The sequence below is a fragment of the Halichoeres trimaculatus genome, unplaced genomic scaffold (genome assembly GCF_033239565.1).
Source record: "Halichoeres trimaculatus isolate MK-OKI-2021-1 unplaced genomic scaffold, fHalTri1.1 fHalTri1_scaffold_9, whole genome shotgun sequence".
NCBI classification, from domain to species: Eukaryota; Metazoa; Chordata; class Actinopteri; order Labriformes; family Labridae; genus Halichoeres; species Halichoeres trimaculatus.
This window is the reverse complement of record NW_027437188.1, coordinates 15,065,586-15,092,623: the sequence shown is the minus strand read 5'-3', so window position 1 is coordinate 15,092,623 and position 27,038 is coordinate 15,065,586. Positions and strand designations below refer to the sequence as shown.

The 27,038-nt window shown below is 39.7% G+C and overlaps 1 protein-coding gene across 1 annotated transcript in view; it reads left to right on the top strand.

The window, feature by feature from the left end:
* The first annotated feature begins 21,512 nt into the window (after positions 1–21,512).
* dock10 (dedicator of cytokinesis 10) overlaps positions 21,513–27,038 on the top strand; it is a 76,147-nt gene continuing 70,621 nt past the window's right edge. The window contains exon 1 of the mRNA XM_074680082.1: positions 21,513–21,805. Within this exon, the coding sequence (XP_074536183.1) occupies positions 21,698–21,805 (108 nt within the window). The 5' untranslated portion in view covers positions 21,513–21,697. The remainder of the gene's footprint in view (positions 21,806–27,038) is intronic.

Genomic DNA, 27,038 nt, shown 5'->3' with positions numbered 1-27,038 from the left:
GATGTATTTACTGGCACATATTGGTATTTACATTCAGGGGGCTGCCAGGCATTAACCAGGATTACATGAATGCATTTTCTCATGTAGAGCGACTGTAAGTCATGGGTCTTGCCTTATTTCAACCTCACTCATTGGTATCTGAAAGTCCATTTTTATGGCAGTGTATCATCCAGAACCTTTTCAAAAACCTACAAATATATTTTGAATAGGCTGTAGTCACTCCAGAAAAAAAGCTTTTTGGTATGATACAGTGGATACAGTATGGTACGATACAGTTTGGCATTATTCAGTCCGAAATGTCACGTTGTGATACAATAAACACTACATGACACAATACAACAAGGCATGATAGAATTCAAAAAACTAAATATGATACTTTGAATTTTTTGGGGGGAAACAAATGGTCTTGCACTTAAGTGCAGCTCAGGCTCTGGTGCCTCTAGAAATAGAATAGAAATAGAAATAGAATGTTCTATAAATTCTATATATTCTATAAATCTATTTTGTAAAAATTTAAATAGAGATTGAATTGACTTATCTCCATAATGTGCTTGAAACACAGGGGACCGACAGCGTACATTACTACATTGACTAATGAAACAGAACAAAACCATCTCAAATGTTTATACCACCTGTTTGTTTCCAGGAGTCGTATAGTATGTTGTAAGGAAACCCAACCATCCCTTATTATCTCATAGCATGCTATTCATCAAACAAACATTAGTGGTAGGCTTCAACTAACTCTAGTAACTTTTGCAGCAATATTACTGAAAAGCTGAGAATGCCAATCCTAAGATAATAACATTATTTTGCTTGTTAGTAATGGTTTTCCTCTTTCCAGGTCTTTGTGGCACAACAGAGCCAGTCGTCTTGGAAGCGACTTTTAATTAATTTACTTGTACTTTAAACCCAATGAGTGTCATTCCTGTCTTCTCTTAGACGTCCTCGGTGAAATAAAGAAGGAACTTTTTGTTTTTGTTGTTGAGATTTGGCCACCTCTGTCAGGTAAAGTTTTATAATTGCCTTTTTTAACTGACATTCAGCCACAGAGTCATAACAAGCCACCTCTTGTCATCCCACCGTTGTACTTTGACGTTGCACAACAAAGCAGCGTAATATTGATATCCCCCTGTGTGTGATTTTACAGTGTTGTGCTGTTACTGAAGACAACGGTGACAACTTTGACCTTTTATGCTCCTTTGATGCTGGCTCAGTGTAGGGACTGACCCAAATGTTTTTTTTTAAGTGTAAGTCAAATATAACAGAGTGATAATTCTGCCTTAAACATTCAGCAGAAAGGGTTTGATGTTACTTATTTTGGTGGTGTACAGATAAAACATGTTGTTTACCTTACAGACTGTAAAATCTCTTCCAAGGATGTTTCTAATTTTGGATTTTATCAGTGAAACCATAACTCACATCAATCTTTTAAAGCCAGGTGATCCATTTGAATTGAAGGTTGAATATAGTATCCAAGAAAATGTCAGTGTTTAAAGTATCAATCTGTTTTAAGGATCAGTCACACCTAACTCTGAATTCCATCAACACAGACTTATTTTGATGTGTGACAGTCCTCTGAAGTGCCGATATATGTTGCTACAGGATAAGAGGGTCAGCGTGGCACCAAGAGCTCGCCAAAGAACCACCATTTGGCTCTGTTGAGCTCCTCTCATTCTGCTAGTGTACATCCTGCACCTCACTAACCTCTTTCTTACATACCAGTGTTTTACTCCACCTTCTTTGATTTAGCCAAGCTCTACACATTCAGAACTGCACTGCACCACTGGGTCACCGGCACAGGTGAGACAGCCCAGGTGAGCTTGGCAGGAGAACGCAGACGGCTGTCTGTAGGACGTGAGACTCAGATGGGTTCTGAAGCCTCGTCTTGGCATCCAACTTCACACGGAATCAGTGTAACCCAGGTAAGGTAATAGTATACAGTACACAGCTTTGGCCGGGCTCCATCCTGCTGCTGATTGGCCAGTGTCCTTTTTTGTGTTAAACTGTGTAAAAAATGAAAAAGATCAGTCGCTGTTTAATTACTGCATGGGAAGCACAATGATTTGGGGTAAGACCTGAGTCTGGGGGATGGAAATGAAATTTCCTGATGATTTGATGACAGTACATTACACTTTTCCCTGGCTTCCCTTTATTTAAGAGTGTTGCAGTGCCGTTATCTTTATAGCTTCGAGGGCATTTTCAACAGATAGAGCTTTATTTTGATGCTATGTAGGACAGAAGATTTGAAGGACTGGGCCAAGTGACTATAAAATGATAACTCGTGTTCAAATCCTTATGTACATGTGAGAATTTTCACCTTGCCATAAAACACAGTGAACTTAAGGAGGGGGAATCATGTCGTTCTAGATTTTACATACAGTAACATTACTGGATCTTTATGCTTAACGTGTGTTCCAACTGCCACATATGTTGTAGAAATTGCCGAATCATCTGAACACACTATTCTGAAAATAGCACAAGATCTTCACAAGACCTGTTGAAATGATAAGGTTAATTGAAGAGCTGAGGGCTGGCCAATCAGAGGGAAGGGGGTATGTAGAGCAGGGAGTCTTAAAGAGACAGCAGGTTAGAGAACTGCTTCAGAGACCGATATGGGGGTTTTCTAAAAAAAAAACAAAGAGAGGAAAAAACTGATTAATAAAAATAAACAAAGTACCATTTCACCCACAGGGGGCACCAAATGTTCTTCACTGGACCTGTAACACATAAAAAAACCCAATCTATATTTGCCCCTTTATAAATGCTCAACAAGTTCTATTGCTGTCTCTCTCTTTTACACACACACACACACACACACACACACACACACACACACACACACACACACACACACACCAAACTCTTAACAGGCCTGAGGTCTCCTGACATAGCCTCTCTAGTGACATTTCGTCAGAGCAGGAGTGTGGCATCCCAGCTGTGCTGATGTGATTGGCTTTGTGCTTTGCTGCTGTAGTGACTGGAGGAAGATTGATCGTTTAGGTGTTTGTGTGTGTGTGTGTGTGTGTGTGTGTGTGTGTGTGTGTGTGTGTGTGTGTGTGTGTGTGTGTGTGTGTGTGTGTGTGTGTGTGTGTGTGTGTGTGTAAAGCGGGGTCTTTCAGAGTGGGGACTGGCTGGAAAGGTCAGACACTGAGGTGAAGCCTCTGATATTGACTCAACAAAGGTTCACTCTGATGAGAGTCTGATACCTGTGATCCTGCAGCAGCTCAAAGGTATAAACTCTCACACAAACACACAAACACATAAACACACTCACACAAAATGAGACATGCCTCAAAATAATAAAGCTGTTCTAAGAGTGCTTTAAGGAAAGCAACACTGAAGTGGAGCTATTACTGTAGCTAAATTTCTTGTGTTAGTAAATGCATCCACAAATGTGTGAGTCAATCCACAAATGCGTGTAGTGATACACAAATGTATAACATATTAAGAAATGTGTGTCCGATTGCTATTATTTTATTTTTTTTAATACCTTTAACCAGAGAGGGGAGGACAGTGGATTAAGTAGGAAACAGGGCGAGAGTGGAGGGTGACATGCTAAAGAGAGGCCACAGGCTGGATCAGGGCTAACTAACCCACCACTTACAGATATTTTCTACACATTTGCAGGTCACTCATCATGTGCGCACGGACAGCCAATTGAGAGGCCCACCTCAGTTGTAACCAATGATTTGTGTGTATTTTCAGATCTCGCAGAAAAAAAAACACTGAGAATTTTTTGCAATTGAAGACTCCATGTTTTTTGCAATTCAGACTACACATTCATGCACACATTTGTAGATTTGCAAACACATTTGTAAATATTTTATTCATGTGAAATCTGTTTACAAAATGTGCATCAGTTCAGGTAACTGTGGATACATTTACACACACACAATTGTTTTTTTTTTTGTTTTTTTTCAATAATAGCTCCATAAAAGTATAAAAAATAACTAAAAGCCTCAATTTAACTATGTCGCTTTGTCAGTTGATGGTTATTCAACAGCATAAATCCAGATCTTCTCTCCTGACCAAGCTGTACATGTCGATGTTAATACTTTGATCACATGTATTCATAACTGGTTTGTGTTCACATGGTCTCAAATTCCTAAGGTTTTAGTGTTTTCTATTTAATGACACCTCAAAGGTTCCTGTTTAGCTGAAAAAGATGTATACTTGTGAAAAAGAATCAATCTATAGAATACTTTTCATTTTTTAATCTGCTTTTAGCTTTACTTTACCAGATACTTATTACAATCTAGTCTTGTGTGAGCTGTTAAATCTTTGATGATTGTAGATTTTATTTTAAAATAAATTAGGTAAGCTGAGAAGGAATAAAGCTTGAAAGAATAAATGAAACTAAAGGCAGGTTAATTGACATTCCCATTACCACAACAAGTAACAGTTATGAAAGGCCAAATTGCATAAAATACATACGGATGGCTACTAAACTACTGTACGAACGGAGTTTGTTGTCACATTATCCTACAGATATGTTGGGCTGCTAGCAATACAAATAGCCCACGCCTCACAAAATTACAACTTTGCTTGTTGTCACGTCTCAAACAACAGCGATACAAAACTGTATTGATAAATACCTTATCTCGTCGCGCTGTATCCAGTAAAAAGGTGATTTGAACAAAGAAAATTTGGTCCAAAACAACTGAGATCAGGGGAAGCCTTCTCTAAATCGTAAGAATCCAAGATCCCAGGTCATCAAAAGTCTGAGAAATTTTCTCAGGAGGCTTGAGAGACTCTTATGATCTCGAGGGAAATATTTTGAAATGCTTATGCTCTTTCCGGATCCTCATGCTGGTCTGTGATGAGTGTGATGAGCAAAATGATTGTCCAATCACCAGGTGTGGTTATTTTTGAAGGTTCAGACCCTGAAAACATTTTCAAAACAGATGGACTATTTCTGTGGCGGATATATGGAACTGTCCGTCTGTCTGGTCAGGTCAGTTTGTAACAGTCGCAAAGAGTAAAATAAATATTCATGGATACTTTTGGAGTCAAAGCTTGAATACCAATATAATTTGATACCTCATAACATAATGATTAGGACATTTTAATACTTTTAAGGGCCTTAATTTTCCCACAATTGATTTATCAACTTTTAATACTTTTTTAAGACCCCGCGGACACCCTGATCAATAGAACAGCTTTGCCCTATGTGATTTCTCCACATGTACTTTTCAGGAAACAGTTCTGGACAAGGTGGAACTCAATGTTTCAGCAGCTGTAAATGGTAACTGCTTTATGGACTGCAGTCAAACAGTCATGATGGGATTTCCATCTCCTTTTAGTGATTCACATCATCTGGCTCAACTGAGCTACCACTTTCGTTGCCCGAATAGCTCTTTCGGCCTGTAGTGTGCATGTAGCAAAGCAGTGGAGAGAAGATTGCTCCTTTCCTCTGTGATGTAACAACTTAAAGAGGAGAAATAAACAAACTTGGTTTTCAATACTGTTATCTAATGTCAACATACCACAGCTGACTTTTAACTAAGTCGTTTGTCGCTGACACATCTCAATCATACATCACTTTTTTTGGGCTTCTGATGGATATCCGTTCACTCAACACCATTCGAACCATTCATATCTGCAAGTTAATGTTGAGTTTCTTGACTAACTGCTACTACATGAACCAACCAGTTGGTTCAGGTTTACATCATCCTGCTTCAGTAAATGTGTTAACCACAACAATTTGATGAGAATCAAGTTACTCAAGAGAAAATGCTACTTTAGAAAAAAAGTGTCTTGTGTCCTGCGATGACTGCAGTGCCTAAAGATTTGACCATAGCACTTTTTTTTTTCCATCGTGACATTTTTTGTACGTGTTACTTCTTTTCTTAGCATTTGCCCGCCTTTTTCTCTCCTTTCTTCACTTCTTGCCGTCTTTCCCTCCTTCTTTCCAGCCTTCTTTCACCACTAGCTGGTGTTTTTTCTCTAGGACATTTCCTATCATTGTTCCTCACTTCACAGCACCATGCCTCTATGTTTCCTGCCCCGTCTCAGCCCGTGCCCGCGCCCATTCGTCTTATGGCCACCTGGCTGTTTGGGGGCTGCCTCTCCTCCGTGTTTCCTCCTTTTCTGATGCTGCTCTGTGCTGCTGGGGCCTGCTCACTCACTTTGGCCACCGTGCCCAGAGAACCTGCCCGGCTAATTAAAGGAAAACAAACTTCTGTGCTTTCCATTCGCTCTCTGCAAAGAAGTGTTTATGAAAGAGTACAAGTCAAACTTCATGATTCATTAAGAGGAGGAAGTGTGAGCGGGCTGGACAGATCAGTGAGAGGAGAGATGGAGCGAAGGAGGAAATGAGGGAGGGTTCGGGAGTGTAAGTGTGTGTCTAATGTTGTTAACAGAGAGGCCAAATTCATCCCACCTGATGTAATTTTGACAATAAATCTCTGCACACGCTCTTTTATTTAGACTTTTTGATAGCAGACATACCTACTCTCTTTCTTTTTTTCTTTCCATTCCTCCTCAGTTTGTTATGTCTTCTGTCTTTTTTCTTCTCAGATGTAAGTCTTGCAATTTCCTTGAGGAAATGTGTTGAATGAAAAATTGAAGTGAGTGCTGAACGGTTAGCCACACCTGCATTTGGACCACAGTGTAGAAGAGGGAGTAAAACTTTTCATGAGATTTCTCTAAACCCAGTATTTTTCACAGTTAAAAAAGTAAAACTGAAGTTTGTTTGGTTCAAATACCCCCCAAAAAAGATCTTATCACTACATGACCAAGATTTTATGGAATTAAATTTTGCATGTGAACACAGTTTTTGAGCTTATAAAAAGCTCACATATGGGCTAAACTCTGGACCTTGCAACTGATACATCATGCCTGTAAGTTAGGACAGCTGTGCACCTTATTTTGCAAATTGTTGTATCTAGAGCTGAAACGATTCCTCGAATGATTCGAGGTACTCGATTACAAAAAATACTCGAGTAATTTTCTCCGCCTCGAGGAATCGCTTCATTTAAAAAAGATCAAAAAGTGGTATTTCAAATAGAGCTGAGGCCATATTAAGAGAGTTTTCAGACCCCTCAAGCTACTTCTTATACAAAATAGCAACTAGCAACAAATCTAGCTTCTTTTCTGGAGTTTGGAGACTAATGGGTCATTCTACGAAACGGATGCCATTTGGGTCCGCAACATTTGATGAGATGTACAAGGCACAAAAAATGTGTCAAAGTGTGTTTACAAATTTTGGAGCTACCAAAGCGAGTGCTCTTATTGACATGCTGTATCAGAAAATTCTATTTCTTAAAGAGAAAAAAATTCATTTGAAAAATAACTGCTCTTTAACTAGACAAAAATGTATTTTATCCGATTACTTGATTAATCAATGGGATTTTTAGTAGAATACTGGAATACTAAAATATTCGATAGCTGCAGCCCTAGTTGTATCCTGTCTTTTATCTTCAAAACTAATGTGTTAAACTGTCTTAACCCCCTCAACACCCTGTGCAATGAGTAAGAACAGAAAAACCAGCATCACAAAAAATAGTGTTAGACTTTGCGTAGAGTTGTAAAGATACCTGGTCATGTATTGAAATAAAAGTTTGTTATTTCATTTCCAGAGTGTAAAGCAGTGTCACTGTGAAGCTTCAAGAGCATCTCACATTTACTAACTGGATTTGATGGTAAAAACAATTTTCAGATTAGTTACTGATCTATTTTTGTGTTGGGTGAACAGATCTGTCAATCGCTGACACCATCCCAGAAAAAGAGTCAGACTCTACCCAGACATTAGTGGTACTTGAGTTTTGGCAGAGGAGTGGTGTCTAAAATCCACAAATGATGAGGACAAGAATTCATCACTTTAGCTTGATTTCTTTTTGGGGATTTTAACCAAGCAAACTGTGTCATAAAAATGTGACCACTTAGGTCTTACGCCAAAGAAAAATCTGCCACTTGTCAGTTTACATGATTTCAATTCAGTGTGGTGCATTAGAATAAAGAGGCTTTAACTGTGTTTTCCTTTGCACTCTCAGTATACCAAAAAGCCAGGGTGGCAACCACAGTGGGTCCAATGTGTCTGGTATCAAACCATTTTACTATCCTAGTCGTGAAGTGTGCATGAGCAATTCTCACATGAGACCAAGACTTGTCTGTTGCATAACCAGAAACACATTACACGTTTCCATGACTGGTCAATTTCACAGATGTACCTGATATTGCTGTAATACAGCCCTTTACTTTAACACAAAGGGAATTTACTGCCGTATGCACTGACTGTCTTTGTGCCATGTGAGAGTGAAATGCAAACATGCACCCGATGCGTCTGCCATCAAAGATCTCCTGGAAAATGCTGGATAATTTAAAAAAAGTACTTCCGCTGGTCCTGGTGCTTTTAACATAGTAATCTCAAATACGCACTGGTAACACGACTATTGAGTGTTTATTCAGTGTTTGCAATTATTTTATCGTTGATATATCTGGATTTTTTGTTTGAAAATATTAAAACCGTGACTCTTTGTCAAAAAAGTTTTTTTTTTCAATTCTTCATTTCAGTCTTTGTTTACAAACTGGATTGGAAAAAGTACCACTTTTCTCCAGCAGAGGGTGAAACGTGTCTCTCTGATTACCGTGATGTGCATTTTATGGGAAAATATGGCTCCCGATATAGTCGGTAGACGTTATCGTCATCATTTAACTTTTTCACATAGTCTGGTGTTTAAAAAGCAAACTAAAATGTAAATATCAAAGAATTTAATTTAGATCGAATCGACACCCCAAAAATCGTAACAGAATTGAATCGCGAGAAGAGCATATCGTCCCAGCCCTAGTGCTTTTAACATGATGAATTATTCTTAACGTCCCTTCTCATGATATTCACATTGTAACTTTTTGCAAAAGCTCAAAGTTCAAGAGTTAAGTCCCAGTAGCCCTGGTCCAGCAATGGTGACCATTTGGTTAGCAGTGGAATGACAAGCTTTTCTGTACAAGGCTCCACGGCACAACTTCACAACTTTATGAACTTGATTTGAATGCAGCACTGTGATCATGGTCTGTCATGTTTATTAGCTGAGTATATGAGGTAATGTGTCCCTCATCTTGTTCTCTCTCCTCTTACTTCTAACCCGTAAAGATGTCAGGGGGGCTGATCAAAGTGAGGCAAATCAGGAGCGGGGTTTGATCTAAAAGCTGAAAATGACTCTGAAATAAAATTTTTGATTTTCTTTTTTAAGTACATACGCACACTTCACACTGCAGTAATCTGCTTTAAGTTCCCGTTCTTTTCATACCACAAGTTATAGAAGAAGAAAAGCAGAAAAGAAAAATATTACAGTATTAGTTCCCTTCAATATTGTGCAGCTCTATTAGGGATTCAACACTCAACCTTTTCACTAAGTACTCATACTGCACGGTGCTCATGATGAAATCTTCAGTACCAACAGTGATGTGAACTCCATGATGAGCTAGAGACATGGTGATGGTTTTGTAAATGAGGTTTCATATCTTTGTGAGTTAAACTCTGTATGTGTGCTCTTGTGAATATATGCTCTGGCATGCATGTTTACATATGTCACCTACAATTTAGAAAAACAAAGTCAGCACATGTCTGTGGAAGTGCCAGCCAGTGTGAGTCTCTCAGTGTGTAGCATACGTTACAGTGTGTGATTGTGTGTGTGTGCGTGCCCCATTCCTCCCTTCTCTCCTCTCCTCCAGCTTTCCTCAGTGTGATGTTTTCCTTTGGCTCTAATGAGTTCTAAGTGGCCAATACTTTCTTCTGCAGGAAACTCGTGTCAAACTAATTAACTTTTAATGAGAGGAAACCCACTGATTAGAGTGTTTTTCTTGGCAAACGAGCCTATTAATTCTGTTGGTTTGAGCAGCAGGGCCGAGGAGTCGGGAGAGAAGAAGGCCTCTCTCTTCAGCAGTCTGCACTCACTCTCTCCCTCAGACACACACACACACACACACACACACACACACACACACACACACACACACACAGACACACACACACAAAGATATGAACACACACAAATCCGGCTTGAACCCCTGCTCAGTCTGTTTGGCCAGCTGCTATAGCTGGGGCCCTTTGAGTCTGCACAATCTTTTAGGTTCGCTGTGTCTCTGAGACGTACACACACACACACACACACACACACACACACACACACACACACACACACACACACACACACACACACACACACACACACACACACACACACACACAAAGATATGAACACACACACAATCATGCCCATAGACTCAACATCTCTCCTCATATAGTTACACAATACTGCTATCTAGTGACCAAAAATGTCCATGGATTGTTGTTTCACATTTGCTGAGAGCTACTATGGTGGACTTCATGAGGAAAAAGGAAATAAAAAGAAAAAAATGCACAAATATCTAAGTCTTATAGGTCTTCATTTTTACACATTAGCTTTCATTGTTAATGTAATTTGTTCATTATCTCCACCCTCCACCTCCAGGAGGTTAAGTTTTTGGGAGTTTGTCTGTTTGTCTGTGAACCACATAAATTAAAAAAGTAACCAACTGATTTTAAAGAAATTTTCAGGAAATGTTCAAATTGGGATAAGGAAGAAGTGATTAAATTTTGGAGGTGATCCAGATCACCGTTTAGATCTAGGATTTTTTTAAAGGATTCTTTTCATCATATGTGTATATAACTCCATGATAAATGGTCGGATTGCTTTGCAAAACAATACAAGACAAGATCACTATAATTTCTGACATATGTAAAAGTACGATCCAGATCCTGGCAATATTCTGTATACTAAGATCTGGAATATTAAATATGAACTGGGTCATCATAATTTTCAACACTGTCAGGTAACAAATTATCGTACAAACCTGCAACTAACACCAAATTGTAGCAGACAGTCTGGTGAAAGGGAGTATAACATAGATACATAGATACATAAGATATTATTGGGTAATGATATGGAGCATTTTCAGACCAACGCCGAAAGAAAATCAGAATTACACAACTGCTGCCAAGCTTCTACACAGTAGTCTTCGTAACATCATCCATCTTTTTCTGAAGCAGAGTTTTTAAGTTTTTCACCATTGAATGCCACATTGGAAACGCTGAATTCAACCTAACTTCAGTCCAGGGATTATGGAGTAAGAGAGGCTACAGTGTACCTGCCTGTCAGTCAAGTCAGCTGTGTGTAAATTACTCAGTTAAAAGAAAAGTCACCTCATGTTTAGTGTATGCTGTGAAAGAAATGAGCCAATCCAAATCCGGTTATTTCTTCTGTCAGGTTGTACATACCTTCTGACCAGGCGGTTAAAATGCAAGCACAACAGTACATCTCTGTTAATAAGGCGTGTGTGCTTTTGAATGGGCTGGTTTACTTTTGTTGGACATTAAAAAGACTTCAGTATTGTTATTCATCAGTTTGATAAACAGTCTAAACTCCACACAGGTTATCTTAACAGTACAAATTAAATGTTAACACATTTGAAGACTAACATTTAATAAAGAACTTTGTGTAATTGTTATGATTTCATACACATATAAAGTCTGCAGCCAGACTGAGCCTGAAAAAATTGGGGGTGTGAAGAAAAAAAAAAGCGTTTTGACAGCTGTCAGTTACTCCCATTGTGTGGCAGCATGTGTCTGAATTAGGCTTCATTATACATCTGTGTAATGTTAGACTGAGGGCCACACAGGAGGGGGGCATATTTCACTGACAGACACACTGTCATGATCGTAGCAGCTACTTTGTAAGGCATGTCTGTACGTGTGTGTGTGTGTGTGTGTGTGTGTGTGAGTGTGTGTGTTCTTTACAGGGATCAGCAGTGGGTCTATTTGACTTGAATTTTCATATCAGAGTGGGTTTAACTGCCAATAGACCGCATTAGAAACTACTAACATCTTATTACAGCGGCATTTAGATCCAGTGGGAGTGGAGCGCCGCTCTCTGCCATTCCCTGGAATCCCGAGTGGGAGCGTTTGATGTGCCGTTCGGAGCGGGCCTCTCAGAACCTGGAAAATGTGTCTGTTTCATCCCTCAATTACTGTCAGGGTTTGAAGTTCTGATGTTCTACCTTTATCTGTCACAATATGGCTCAAGTTTGTTGAAGTATGTGGAAAAAAAGAAGAGCCAACAAGTCCAAAAAAAAAAAAGAAGAAATAAAAGGAAAAAGAAAAAGAAAGCGAGACAAGCAGGCCCGGCAGCTGGTGCTGTTTCAAAGCCTGGCCAAGCCCTTAAAGATGAAATCCATTTTGTTTCAAGTTCCGCGCCCAGCGTGCCTGATGAGGGCTCTGGGGGTGAAGAGAGGTAGAGAGGGAGCGATGGAGGGAGAGACAGAGAGAGAAATCTGTTTGATTTGTCAGAAGTTCTTTAATTTAATCTACAGCTGTCAGGATGCTGACGATCCAGACCTCATCACTGCCTTTTATCTGCCTGATTTCACCCCAGGCACCAGACACTCTTCACACACACACACACACACACACACACACACACAAACACACACACACACACACACACACGCACACACACACACACACACACACACACACACACACACACACACACACACACACACACACACACACACACACACACAGAGTGAGAGAATGAATGAGGGATGAAGGATTACGAATACTTTTCATTTATTTAAGAGCACAAAGAAAAGCCAAAAAGTAAGAGAACAAAACAAATAAAAAGGACATGTCATCTGATATCTATTAGTCTGTGCTGGACTCAAAGTGACATTTCATGATTCTGGTTGACTTTGTAAAACTTCAGCATCTGAAAAGAACAAAAAAATCTAGACAGAAAATCAGAGGATGAAAGCCGTGTAAAGTTTTGCCCTGCGGCAGATACTGAGGTGAGATGTGCAGCACATCTTCACAGCGGCACGTATGTCAAGTTTACATCGCAGGATAAATGTGGATGGCAAAAACGAAGGCACCCATGAGGTGGCATTGTCCTGTATGATTTATTATTTAGTAGGGGGAAAATAACTGAAATAAAACATGCTTTTTCACATATTACAACTTAGGTTTTTTATTCTTAAGTAGTAACTAAAAAGTAAGCTAAAAAGGTTTTCTAGTGTGATTTTTGCTTAAAGGAAGTTCATACATTTTATAAACGCAAAGATGAGCAAAAACTGCATCTTAGAATAAGGCTTGTATGTATTGACATAGTGTTAACTGATACAAAATCTTGAACATAAAACACTTTCAGAAAAAGTAAGGATGATCAAGAATCTGATCAGGCGTTTGGTGTATTCAAATTTATCACAGCTCAGGGTTCAGAAAATTCTCCACTTATGATAAAAATGTGATGAATATGCACTTTTCTTCGATGGCCTCTTCTTAATTTTTTGTAATATTGAAGTAATATGTTCCTCCTGACACGTGTGTTTGCATGTGAGTGGGTAAATCCACTGTGTAGAAGCACTTACTTTATTGCCTCTGAAAGGAGACGTAATTTATGAAACAACTGAGGTTTGGAAGGTTTTCTGCACCAAGCATTTGTAACTGTTCAAGGTTTTATGAACTGATTCATCTCTGACAAACACATCAACAATATCAACTTACTGCTGACTGGATTTGCATTTGATGGCTACTTTGAAATGCTCACATTATGAGAAACAAAACATGATAAACGTACTGGCTTTGTGTTCATGGATTAAAAATGTGAACAATATCTCTATAGTTGAATTCAAAGTGCTGGAGACTGAACCCAAATGTGTGAGCAGACCACCGGTCTAAAAGATAAACTGATAACTTGATCAAGAAACAAAACTACATATGTAGATTTATCAAAAACACGATTTTCACTTAGCTGTTTGGGTCATGTGAGTCAAGAGTTCTGACTAAATTACTGCCAGAAATGCAGTTTTGGTATCCAACACAGTAATTGGGACTTTAAGGAACTTCGATTCTGACCAGCAGACTGTTAAAAAGTAATGGTGAATGATTAAAACTAAGCACAATTAATTGAATACGGCTAATATAGTCTGCAGGTAAATTATAAGAGAAAGTGATTTACCAGGTGTGGCTAACATTAGCAGAGATAAGACCACCAGTCTTTAGTCTCCCTGACAGTTCAGTGCCCACACATGTGTGAGTTAAGCGTAGCTTCAGGTGGATGGTCACATGCCTGTTTAACCGGACAAAGCTTCACTCAAAACTACAGTCTAATCGCACCAAGCTATGATGAGCTATCTATTCTTGTTTGCACACACACTATAAAACCAATTCTGATTTTATGGTTAATACCCATGAAATTTAAAGTGTTTTTTTTTTTTCTGTTTTTCAAAAATAGTATACAAAACTGTAAAATTACAGAAAATATCTGTAAAACTGTGCTGACTGGCTGACTGTGCTCCACGGCATGGACTGGCTGTCCGTGCTCCACAGCCCAGACCATGTATCCAGTGATTTTTACAGTGTGTTTTGTGTTAATAAACGAGATGCTGATGAGCTATGCTATGTTGGTCAATTTTACAAAACAATGTAATAAAGGTTGCACAGCCAGTCCATGCATTGTTGCACAGACCGCCTGTTCCCCCAATGCAATACCTCAGTGTACAATAGGGTCTTATAATCACTGTGTTCCCTCACAGTTACAAAATGCCATGGCAACAAAAAGTATTTTGCCGTAAAATAACAGTATTTTTCTGCAGAACCTTTTGCATTGCAACTACATTGAAGGTGTTCCATTATAAAAATTTAGGAAAAACAAGTTAAATAGTGGTATTTTTCTGCAGAACTCTTAATGAAAATTTTTGTAAATGTAATGTATTTGCACTTTATTTGAATTTGGATTTTTTTTACTTTAATTTAAAGGCTTTTGTCTGGCAGCCATAGCTGCCAGACATTTCCTTCTTTTTTTTTAACATTTAAATTTTTTTTTTTTTATTTATTTTTCATTTAAGGTAGCATTATATGGCAGTAGCCTATAACCAGAATTACAGCCAAAACTAGTGGCAAGTGGCTACACTACTGATTAGGTATAACATGTCACCTGGATTAAAGGCCTTCAGTAATAAAACTATAAATTGCAAGTTGTAGCAACTTGATGTTCCGGTATCAATCAGCAAGAATAATAATGTTTAAATGTTGAACTCGCCAAACCAAACTGTAGAAATGTTAAAATGTATGAGTTTGTCTTGCCTACTAGTCACAGATTGCTGTAATATGTTGTTTCTGCACCAGTCGAGGATGTTCTTATGGTGCTTTATTTAAACTGTGAGAACACTGTAGTTACCAAACAACAAACTGTTTTAAAGAATTTAATATATATTGGCAAAATGCCTGATGTGTTTAACAGAAAAGCTTACCTTTAAGCTTTACAGTCTCCTTGACATTGACTTCCCTCTACAGTTGAAAGCCCATATGCTCAAAACTTGTGACTGACCATATGTTATTTGTGAATGTTCTGCTTTCATTTTTCTCTGCTTGTGCTTCTCCACAGACTTTTTAATATCTCTGCATTTTACCTCAATCCAAGTCTCTCTCTGTGGTTGTATATCCACCATCAGCCTGTCCTCCATTGGCAAAGGCTCCCATTTCCCATACTCTCTCAATCTTACACAAGTCCAGTCTCATACACATCTTATTCACTTTTTTTTCTTAATTACCCTTTACACACACACACACACACACACACACACACACACACTTGACAGCCCCAGAACCCAGTCGCAGAGGGACATACACTCCCTTAGTGTTGGGTTGGGAACGGGGAAATTAGAGTTAGACACTTGAGCAAAGGCTGACCTGTAGAAATGTTATCCCCCTGCTCTCTCTAGAGGTCTCAAATGGCCTTTTTCTCTCTGTGCTCAAGATGGTTTTGAATTCAAAGAACCCGTGAACACGGAGGGTGCTATCTTGTTATTAAATTGAAGGATCTGACAAGAAAAATAGACTGCCTAAAGCTGCACTGTGTCCAACCACTGCCAGAGGACATCCAACACTTTATGAACCCTCTTCACTCCTTTCTGTGTCTTGGCTGCTCTGCTTTCTCTTTTTTATATCCTGCATTTCACTCCCGCCTCTCGGTTAAACCTTAATGTCAGCTGCACAGGGCTGGGATTAGGGGAGAACTCACAATGCATTCATAACTGCTCGGCCGATGCGTTTTGGGATAAATTTATCACTTATGAGTAGATCAGTGCTCATTTCTTGGCTACTTTGCTTGACTTTTTCATTTCTGCTCTTTTACCTCTGCTTCATTTTGAACCCACCCCTCTGTATCTGGCTGCCTCTGCCTGCTGACCGCACAGGGCTCAGTCATGTGGCCAAAAAGAGTTTCTACAGTCTGTGACCACTTTATTAGTTTAACTTTAAAGTACTATGCAGGAGGGATTTGCAAACAGAGCAGAAATGTTGGACTTGGTCGATGTGCAAATCAATTTTTATGTTTTGGATCTGGATGAGTGTACTCACTCTATCAAGCTTAGGTGGAGGACCTTTAAATACCAGGTGGTGAGTAATCACGCTGATGCTTCTAAAAACAGGACCAGTTATCTTAGCATGAGTAAAGCACAACAGTCTATTCAGTCCATTTCTTGAAGTGACACTTCAAACAAACAAACAAACAAGGTGAGTCACTGATAGCACCACTGGTCATCTTATTATCCATGAGAGAGCAATCTGATGTTCCAGTTTATCAGGCTTTCCCTCTGTTTCAGGGTGTCTGTTGAGTGTAGCATCCAACATTCACTACTGCATGCTCTCTGATTACACAACAAGGAGCAGGGGACACAATTAAGACTTTTATTAAACCACAGTAATCCATTTCTAACCAGGTGCCCAGTTTGTACCATGCCCTATGTGTTACTGCCACCCTGAGGCCAGATCGAGTATTGCAAATCAGCACTTGCATTGATTTGCACCTGATAGAAAAACTACTACAGTTTAATATCTAGATTAAAAATGTCTTCGGCTGAGGTCATACCCCTTCATGTCTGTCAGCTTCTCCAGGACTGCATCCCAACTGTGAGGCAATTTGTTGGCTCCCTGTCCCTGTTCACATCCTTGTGCCTCTCTGATCCTACCGTGGTATTTGTTACTCTTTGTCCGGATGACCCTGGCTTCACCCCAGTCTACAATACGGATTCTCCCTTGCATCGGTCTGATATGGCTGACTTTAACCCCACCGCTTTCTCTTAGATTGCCCATGTAAGCCTCCCACATGCCACACTCTTTCTGATGTCCTGGGGAAGTTCACAGACAGCAGGGGGTGTGGTTGTCCTGTCAAACCAGAGCGGATGACCACATCTACATAAGATCAGCTCGAGACAACATCACAGTAACATCATGAGACACTTCTGAGGAAGACTGAAGCAGGTCATGGGAATGATGCTTAAAATACCTTACTGATGACAAAAACTTAGGAAATACCAACATAAGTTTTACCTTAAGTCATCCACATAATGTTGATGGATGGTTTATAAACTATGTATAAAGAAATCCTTAAAGTTTTACAAACATCAGTTCCAATTTTAATCGTCCAAATGTTTACAGATGCTTGACACATTATTTATTAACCAGTTAAAGCATCATAAACATCAGTCACAACTTTACAACAACCCTCTCCATAATGATTGTAGATACCAACAAACCAATTTTAACCATTGATGGACTATTGGCTATCTTAAAACATTTATAGATGCTATACAAAGTATTATTATGGGGTTGCAATCTTCAGTTCCAACTTTATGATAACCATCCATATAATGCTAAAAGATGCTTTGTAAAACATTTACAAACCATGAACAAATATCTGGTCCATTTGTCTCAGTAATTGTTTATAGATGTTTTATAAACCATCTCAAAGGTTTATAAATTATTTGGTTATCGTTAAAGAAACACAATATAAAGTGGATGAAATGTTAGAATGTGTACATCAATAAACTGCTAAGATAGCATCAATTATACCATTACAAAACATTAACATACATTATTACCTCTGCCAAGGAGGTTATGGTTTGGGGAGAGTTTGTCCGTCCGTCTGTCTGTTTTTTGAGCATTATAACTCAAAAAGTTACATACATATCTTCATGAAATGTTCAGGAAACGTTCAAAATAGGATCAAAAAGAAGAGATTAAATTTTGGAGGTGATCCAGATCACCATCTGGATCCAGGACTTTTTTAAAGGATTCTTTATCATTGTGATATAGGGCCAGTTTCACCATATGTGTCATAACTCCACGATAAATGGTCAGATTGCTTTGCAAAACAATACAAGACAAGGTCACCATAATTTCTGACAGATGTAAAAGTACAGTCCAGATCTTCCCATAACCAGACTGAATAGATTGCTTCTGTGATGTTATGCTTTATAAATTCAAAAAGATAAGTCAAAGTCTCAAGTATGAACATTACTGTGAATTTTTCACTACAAAGACACTGTCATCATCCCAACGGCCATTGGTTTTTAAACAGGTTGTGGGCGTTGGGATGATCGAAATGAGGCACCAATGAAATGAGTGCTGACACTGTGCATTTGTCAGTACTGTGTGTGCTGTATCTGTCTTTATGCTTTCAATGTGCTTGTCAAGTAATGTAAGAATGTGTGTTATAACTTATAACTAACTTAGGGGACATTACAGATTCTACCAAAAACCAGCTAAGCTAAGCAGGGTTTAGACGGATTTAACCTGTACTGGTTGGATGGGTTTTTATTGAGGTAGACAGTGCTGGCTTTAAAATCGATCAGAGCCCACATGGGCATCAATATATGCCATATATGCCTTATAAGGACCTTTAACTTTTCATTGTTTCTCACAGCTTTCCTCTTTTCATCACTGTCAGCTGACTAGCCTTGAACACCACTGTGATTCTTAATGTAAACCTATTGGCTGTGGTTTAATTCCACAACAAAAAGTTGGAGGTTAGTGAAAAGGGGATTGCTAGTTAGCTTGTAAAATGCAGTCAACCATCATTTGATTAAGAAGCTAGACCGGAAGAGTTTGCTGTTAGTTTTACATTTATTTTCATTTTCATTTCTATCTATTTATTGTTTTTTTGTTATTCAGACAAAATTCAATTTACTGTTGAGCCTGATGAAGGGCTCAAATGTTATTTTGAAACATGCCAAAGATCAACCAATAGGGGGCCTCAATTTTTTTTCTTCAGAGGTGGGAGATGTTCCAGTTGACAATTACTGAAGTATTGAAGCAGGTGATGTGAGAGTGGGTTTTATAAGTGATCCTGCAAAAGCGTCATTTGTTTTATTTTACTTTTCATAATCTGCGAATTAAAATGAGATTATCAGCACTGAAAAAAAAAACAACAAAACCCTGATCTCCCAATTTAGTAATATTTGTAGCCTCATAGTTAAGCCAAACATGGTAAATATGACTGATTTGTGTATGGATGAACACTTTTAAATTCAGTGTTTTTACGAGAAGCCCTTTTTTGTTTATTTGCTTTGTTACAAAAGCAGGCATTCTTACTTTGTATAATACTTTAATCAAACAAAAAAGAGGTGCTGATCCTCTGTATGCTGGTGTCACTCATATTCACGACACACTCTCTCCCTCCTCCTCATGCACTGAGTGGGGACAAGACGCTACACCTGATTGAGTGTCTCCCTCTCTGCTATGACATAAATGGTACAGTCTTATATCCTCACATGCCCGCCATGCTGGCAATCAAAACAAGTTTTTGCCATGAGCAGAGCTGAGAGACTGAGCAAGAGCTGAGGCATCTTCATCCTAGAAAAACACTCCTTATTCCAGCCACAGGTATCACTACAGTCAACACCAAATTGATAGTGTTCACAGAGCCCTTAACACTACTTTTCTTTGTTCAGAACAGTTTTTTTTCAGGTTGCAAGGTGATGTGGTAATGCATTTATTGGTAGTCATAAAGCACTATTAAAATGTGAACTTTGTAAACTCAATTTGTACTTAATTTTTGTGTACAGAGGGTAACTGCATCTGTTTAGCTTTACTCATAACCCTGTGCCTTAAGAAGTATCTGCTATTCTAAAATAACCAAGCTGTTATTGTCTTTTGAGAATGCTCAATGTCAAACTCTGACAGCTAGCATTGTGCAGTCATAGGGACTTCAGGTATATGTGCTTAAACCAGTTAGTGTTTCCCCAGTAAAATCCAACTGGGTAGTGAGAAACAGAATAGAAATGACACATTTTGGCCCTGATAATCCATTTTTTAACTGTTAAATTATGAAAAGGTGACATCACATGAAGTCCGAGCAGTGTTTTTAGTATGGGCACTACATGGTTAATTAATTCCAGTATGAGGGGGTTCATAGGTCAGGCACCACTGAAACTGTCATCAGCACTAATTAATAAGTGTGTATGTGTGCTTTACTAGTTTTTGAATCGCATGTAAACCCTCAGTAGCCAGAAGGATTTTATTACAGATGCTATGAAGTCATTCAGACCTCATGTTGGAAATATTTGCAATAGATTTTTATATTAAAAAAAGGAACACCTGTATGCAGCCATCTATACACACTACATGCAACCTCGTGATTTCACTTTCAGTTTCAGTTACCCAAAATAAAAAATAATGTGATTAACTCAAACTTCAGGCCTTCCCAACTTATTTTGGTAATTTCTTCGGTAACTTGCACCTGTCCAAAATGGAAATTAATTTGTTTTGGTTCTTGATAGTAAACTACTCGTAATAAGTAGCTTGCCGGTGTTGTGCCCGGGCAGCACCATTCATCTTAGACTGCAATGTTGCTGATGTACACAAGAGGGAGCCAGAGTGCTTTGATAACATTAGAAAAAGAGTCAAGGTGTGGAAGTGATTTGTCATTCTCAGTTACAGGGCAACTGCGACGGCAAAACAGGGTCTATGGAGCAGCATCTTCATGAAATAACTCCTTATGTCGGTGACAGAGCTTGTTGACAGTCAGGTTTTCTAAGAAATTGGCCCCGGTGATTTTGTCGACGACAATAGAGGTAAAGCAGGCCGATAAGAACGTTACCAAGATTTGACTGGATAATAGCTTTATTGTAGAACTATGTATGAACCATTTCCTACCGCTCAGTGTCGCTGTTTGCATATGTGTCTACAAATTTCTGTCAAATGGACAGTAAATGCTATTCCACTCTCTACATCGTGACTGGACTGTTGATGATCGAGTATTTGACATTTCTGAGGTTCCCATGAGATACATAATGTATACTGTGTAGCCTTAAACACCCTGGTCAAATCGATGTCAGCAATAGCCCGTTAGACTACAGATGAATAATGAATCTTGAGACTGCCGAGGTATTGGTGCTGACTTGTCATTGACTTTACTTTGCATGCTGCATGTTAATTTAGCTCAGTTTGGGAAATTAATTTGCGGTAGTAAAACTATACACTCCCTTGCAGAGGTCTTGCTCACAGAAAGTAGAAGATATTGCAACTGCAATTGACGTGCAAAACGTTCAAAATAAAAGCATCGCTTTTTATCAAAGGAAAACACAGCTCGAGTTTGCTTGGGCGGTTTAATTTTGAAAGGAGTAACCGGAAGTAACTGTTTTAATTTTGTATGGTATGACGCTGCTCTAAGCGCATCGGCATACTCCACACTACTCGCGTCGCTTGTGTACGGCCGTGCAGCTTGTGTGCGTATGTGCACGTGTGAGTGTGTATGTGTGTGTAAACACAGCTCAGTCGGCTCATGTTAGGAGCGAGGAGGACCAGGGCTGACTGCATCAGGGGGGGAAACCCAGTAAGCTCATTTGTGGGTGAACCAGGGACGGCTCAGATGAGGAGATGGCAGCCGAATCGACCCGGAGATTCACCAAGAACCTTCTAAAACCGGGGACCGCGGCGGAGATCCGGCAGACAGCGTGCAACGCAGTCAGACACTCCGCAGTGACGGTGAGTGGAGATGTATGAACAGGCTAGTAAAAAGATGGTGGTGGTTTACAAAAAGGTATCACCACCTGTGGGCCCAAGGATTTCTTTCTTTTTAATGTTCTGAGGTTGAGCCGCGACCTTTTAAGCTTTACATCTGGAGTATGAGATTTGTGTCATCTGCTCCACTGCACCGCGGACCTGACATTGGCATTCATGTTGCATCTTTCCTTGCAATGGATGAGCTGAAATTGCACAGTGCAGCAGTGCTACTCAGCTTCTGTCTATTGATTCTGCTGAGAGGAACAGTTCAATACATGTAATGTCGTAGAAGGCGCAGAAATCTCTCTTTTTTTCTTCACCGAGAGATGGACACTCATTAATGCCTTCTTTTGCGGCTGTAAAGTCGTAGAGCCTATCATATCCCCATGTGGGTTGGAGTTTATTTCCGTGTGTCTGGGCTTAAATGAATGGAATACAGTAGGATAAATAGCGGTTTGGTGGTTGTAGTATGATAGTGGGATGCGGCATGAGGCAGGCAGCGGTTTGCATCTGCACAGCGCTGCACAAACAGCATGGAAACGATGGAGGGAGGAGCAGAGAGGGAGGAAAAATTCAACGGTGGGGTTTGATTTACGACAAATTCTATTACCATGCTATTTTAAATGTCGTGAATCGTGAATTGTATGCTCCTGTGGGTGTGTCAGGCTGTGTAATAAGAGGTTCTGATTGACACATTAGATAGTGGGAGGAGGGGAAATCCGTGGAAAAATAAATAATAAAAGCAGCCACCCTCTCACGTGCACGCGCACAGACACGTATAAGGAGAAGGATTTGTGTTGTGATGATGTCCTTTTCATTCATGTGGCAGAGGACAAATCCTCTACCTTTGTGTGTGTATGTGTGTGTGTGTGTTTGCTTGTCCATTCTGTAGAGATTAGCATAGAGAAAGGTCACTCCACTCGAGTCTCTTTGCTGCTACTCTACATCCTCTTCACTTTGGTGTTAGTGTGTCAGTGGGACACTGCATAACGGAGCGGAGTGAGAATTGATTTCAATAAAGAGAGAGATGTAGAGCAACTGACATTTTCAAAATGGATGCGGTTTAAGATTGGACGAAAACAAATGAAAAGGGTTTGTGAAGAAAAAAGTCCCCATGTCCACGTTTTTTCTGCAGAAAACAGCATTTTTCTGTTCGTGCGTGATCAGCTGAGTAGACTAGATATCCCGAGCCTTAGAGTAAAGGTTTACTGACAGTATGCATTTGTCAAATGGAGTACAACAGAGTAGAGTTATTGATTATCTTGTTGGGTGTAGATATTGACTGGTGGGTCACCTTATGTTGGTATCGTTTAGCTCACACACACATGTTGCACTGCAGTAACAGCACACTCAGCTTAACTGCTGTACCTGAAAGCCCTGCAGCAGAAGTCACACATTGAGTCTTCAGCAGTTTTCAAGACATGACAATGAAACAACAAGTTTTCATAAAAGGAAGTGGGAGGAAACGGATTTCAACCTCAAACAAGGGCTCTAAAACGGCTTGAAGTCCAACCCTACCTGTCATCTGTTATGTTATTTTAGATTATCAGCTGTACTACGTGACTTTTAACAGTAGCTGTATTTGATGAGTACTTTTTCTTGAAAGCCCCCTTTACTGGTGGTTTTGTACTGCTGTATTAAGTCAGGGATTAAAAGTATGTATGGGATCCCGAACACTTGAACTTGCTTAAAGTGATTCTGATGGAACAAGTTGGGTCCTATCACAAGGTTTAGGGCAGAAATTACCCCTACAGCAGTGTTTTTGTGCAGCAGAAGCCCAGAGCGCTCACACCAAACACCCCCTCCCTGCTCCTCTGCCGGTTTCCTCTGCACTCAGACGGGGCCATTTTTTACTTGACCAAAAACACAAATAAACGGACTCTCACCGAAAAAAATCTGTTATCAGTCTGCATTCACGCTTTATTTAGAGAATTTTCAGCGTGTTTTTTTCACACAAAAACACCGCTAAATAAGGCTCTAGTTCTCATCGTGTCGAAAAACGGCGCGACCTCCGCTGCGGAGCCACAGCTGGCTACGAGGCGCTCGCCGCTCAGTGTATCAGTCCGCGCGCGGCGTGCCAGACATAAACAAACGCAGGTAGTCAGCCAGGACGAAGAGACACGATGAGAACTAGAGCCTTATTTAGCAGTGTTTTTGTGCGAAAGTAACGCGCTGAAAATACTCTAAATAAAGCGTGAATGCAGACTGATATCAGAGTTTTTCGGTGGGAGTCCGTTTATTTGTGTTTTTGGTCAAGTAAAAATTGGCCCCGTCTGAGTGCAGAGGAAACCGGCAGAGGAGCAGGGAGGGGGTGTTTGGTGCAAGCGCTCTGGGCTTCTGCTGCACAAAAACACTGCTGTAGGGGTAATTTCTGCCCTAAACCTTGTGATAGGACCCAACTTGTTCCATCCCGGAGTATCACTTAACGTGAATTTCGAAACTAAAACAAAACAATCAAGTATGATTATCTGCCTTGGTTTATCCCATCAAAGTCTACAGAAGAAATCTGCTTCCGCTAAATCATGTAAATACATGTGAAAAAAAATCAGTTTAGTGTGGAGAAAGATGGTTAATACCTCATCGCATTGCTCATATCAGTTGATCTGCTTCTGTGCAGAGTTTACCAGAATACCCCACCAATTCATAAACAAGTGTCAAGTTGCTTTCAGTAATGGTGTCAAAGGAAATGGAAACACTGACGAATACTTCGATCTGTGTCAGTATGTGTGAAGATATCCATCAGTGACACTGACAGACTGGCAAGTTTCTGGCTACTAACTTGAAAATGTTTGCACACAGACACAGAAATGTAGTTTGGTAGTGACAGAAGATTAAACGTGTGTGTAAATGTTTGCCTAGGCTTAAATTAAGTGGGTGTGTAAATGTCCATAGGCGTTGTGTATGTGTGGACTTTTTGTGAGTGCGGTAATGCATGGCCTTTGTCGGTGAAAGAAACCAGGTCAGCAGAATGGGCCCTATGGCAGAACACTCAATGAAGCGTGAGCCTCTTTCTCTCTCCCAATGACCCCTTCTCTTTTTCATAGTCGCCAGTTTTTCCCTCATTCACTTAAAGCTGCCCCCTCTGTCCATTCACTTCTACTCCCATCTCTCAATGCAAATTCACATTCTTTTAAAGTCAAGTGCTGACACTGTTTTTCACTGCTCTTCTGCCCTACAGGGGTCCTTAGCCAGGTTAAAGATGTTTCTGGAGCTTGTGTGTGTGTTTTCTAGAGTGTGTAGCATACATGGTACCTTGTAAATCCTTCTAGCGGATGCTGCATTTTTCCTCTGATGAAGTGCTCTGTGAAAGCAATCACTGCTCTCTGACTGCTTCACTGTTTCTCAGTGGTCAGCCCACCCGTCCTCAAATATGCAAGCAGCATGGAAGTGGACAGATACAAGAACAGAGGATGTAATGGTGGTTTAGTTTGGGTTTCTAAAAAATCAGAACTTATTGCCTCAGTGACCATGGGATCTTTTTCCATTACGTCTCTCTCGCTCTGAGCTGCTGTGCACCAAAATACATCAACATTTAATCAAAACAGACAAAACACTGGGAAGATTTTGTGTGAAACATACCTGAGGTGCAAGATGCATTATAAATGGGATTAACGGTAATATATTACAGCTAATCCCATTACTCCAGTAACATGTGTACTTGTTATGCCTCTTAGCAAAAGTGAGCAGCATAGCAGTAGACACAAGTGTCATTCTTGTGTTGACTCCGGCTGCCTGCTAGGATGAACCACATGTCATGCCATGCCTTGAGGATGCCAGGCACACTCACCACACAGCCAGTGACTGGGGCCAAATTGCCCACTCTGGCACCCCACTGCTGCTCAGGGTTTATTTACCCAGTAGCACAAGATTGCCTGTATGCAGCCACCAGCCCTGGTTGCTCAGGGCCGTATGTATGCTCCTGCACTTTCCACTCTGTATGTACGTGGTGCTATATCACCCTGGCCTGGTCTTTCTTTTGGCTTTAGATAAGGACACTTGGCATCCTCAGTGCCCTTATGGTACCAGCTTCACGCCTGATCAAATATTGGCATTTCTGTGTCCCCAACCCCATATTTGAGCATCTTGCTTGGAATTTTCCATTTGTTTCACACCAGTATTTGATAACTAGTGTAAAAACATGCTATCCACAATGTGAAGGACTTTAGTTTGTGTTGTCATAATGTCATTGTTAACTTGATAAGGCTCAGTAGCTTCTAATCATTGTATCAGTTTTGCTGTTGCGTGCTGTTTTTCAAAGCAAAGATAAAGGTGTCTGTCTACATCCACCATTCCAGTTTTTTATTGCTTGTCCCTGCTGCGTATATAACTCTATGTGTTCTCAATTAATCATCTACTAATTGTCTTGTCAATAAATTGATTGTTAAACTTCATGGTTATTGACTGGTGTTGAAGCTACATGTCAGGAAATTGTTAAAAGGCCTACCACAATCCCTAAATGCCTGAGGTAATGACCCACTTTTATGACATGAAAAAATGTTCCTGGAATAATTATTTCATGACAATGTAGAAAAAGTAATGATAATCACAAGCGAAAAGCAAATGAGTAATAATTTTGTGTCTATTGTCAGTAGGGATGGGTCCCAAAGCGGGTACTTTTTTAGGTACCGGCCGAATTCTGACAAAAGTACCGGGTACTGATTCGTGTTAAGTCATAAGGTACCATGTTTAGGTACCTAAATGCATCCTTGTGACTTTGAGGGAGTGGAAGAGTAGGCGATTTTTCATGCTGGACATGAGCACAGCATTCCAAGTTTACATATTGAAGAATAAATATGTTAAATTGAAAAAAGTAAATATTTTATTATTAAACAAATTGATATTTTTTACTACATTAACACACAAAAGTACCAAAAATTGGTACCGTTGAGAACCGGTATCGATTGTCAGGTACTGGGCATTGGTACCGTATCGTTTCAAATGTTAAAGGTACCCATCCCTAATTGTCAATGATCACGTCATTCATTCAAACTAGTATTTCAGCAACTTGTTGTTTTTTTTTCTTCTCACTTCTGCAACAAAAAATACACAATTTGTTAAGTTTATTTCATTGATTTGGTTTTAGATCATTTTTATCATGTTCAAGCCGGATATCAGCTGTCAAGCGATATTAAACTATTCTAAAAACAGACATTGCTTTGGGAAATGGCTAACTGATGAATGTGACATGTGCTTAATGTGGCTAAACATGCAAAAC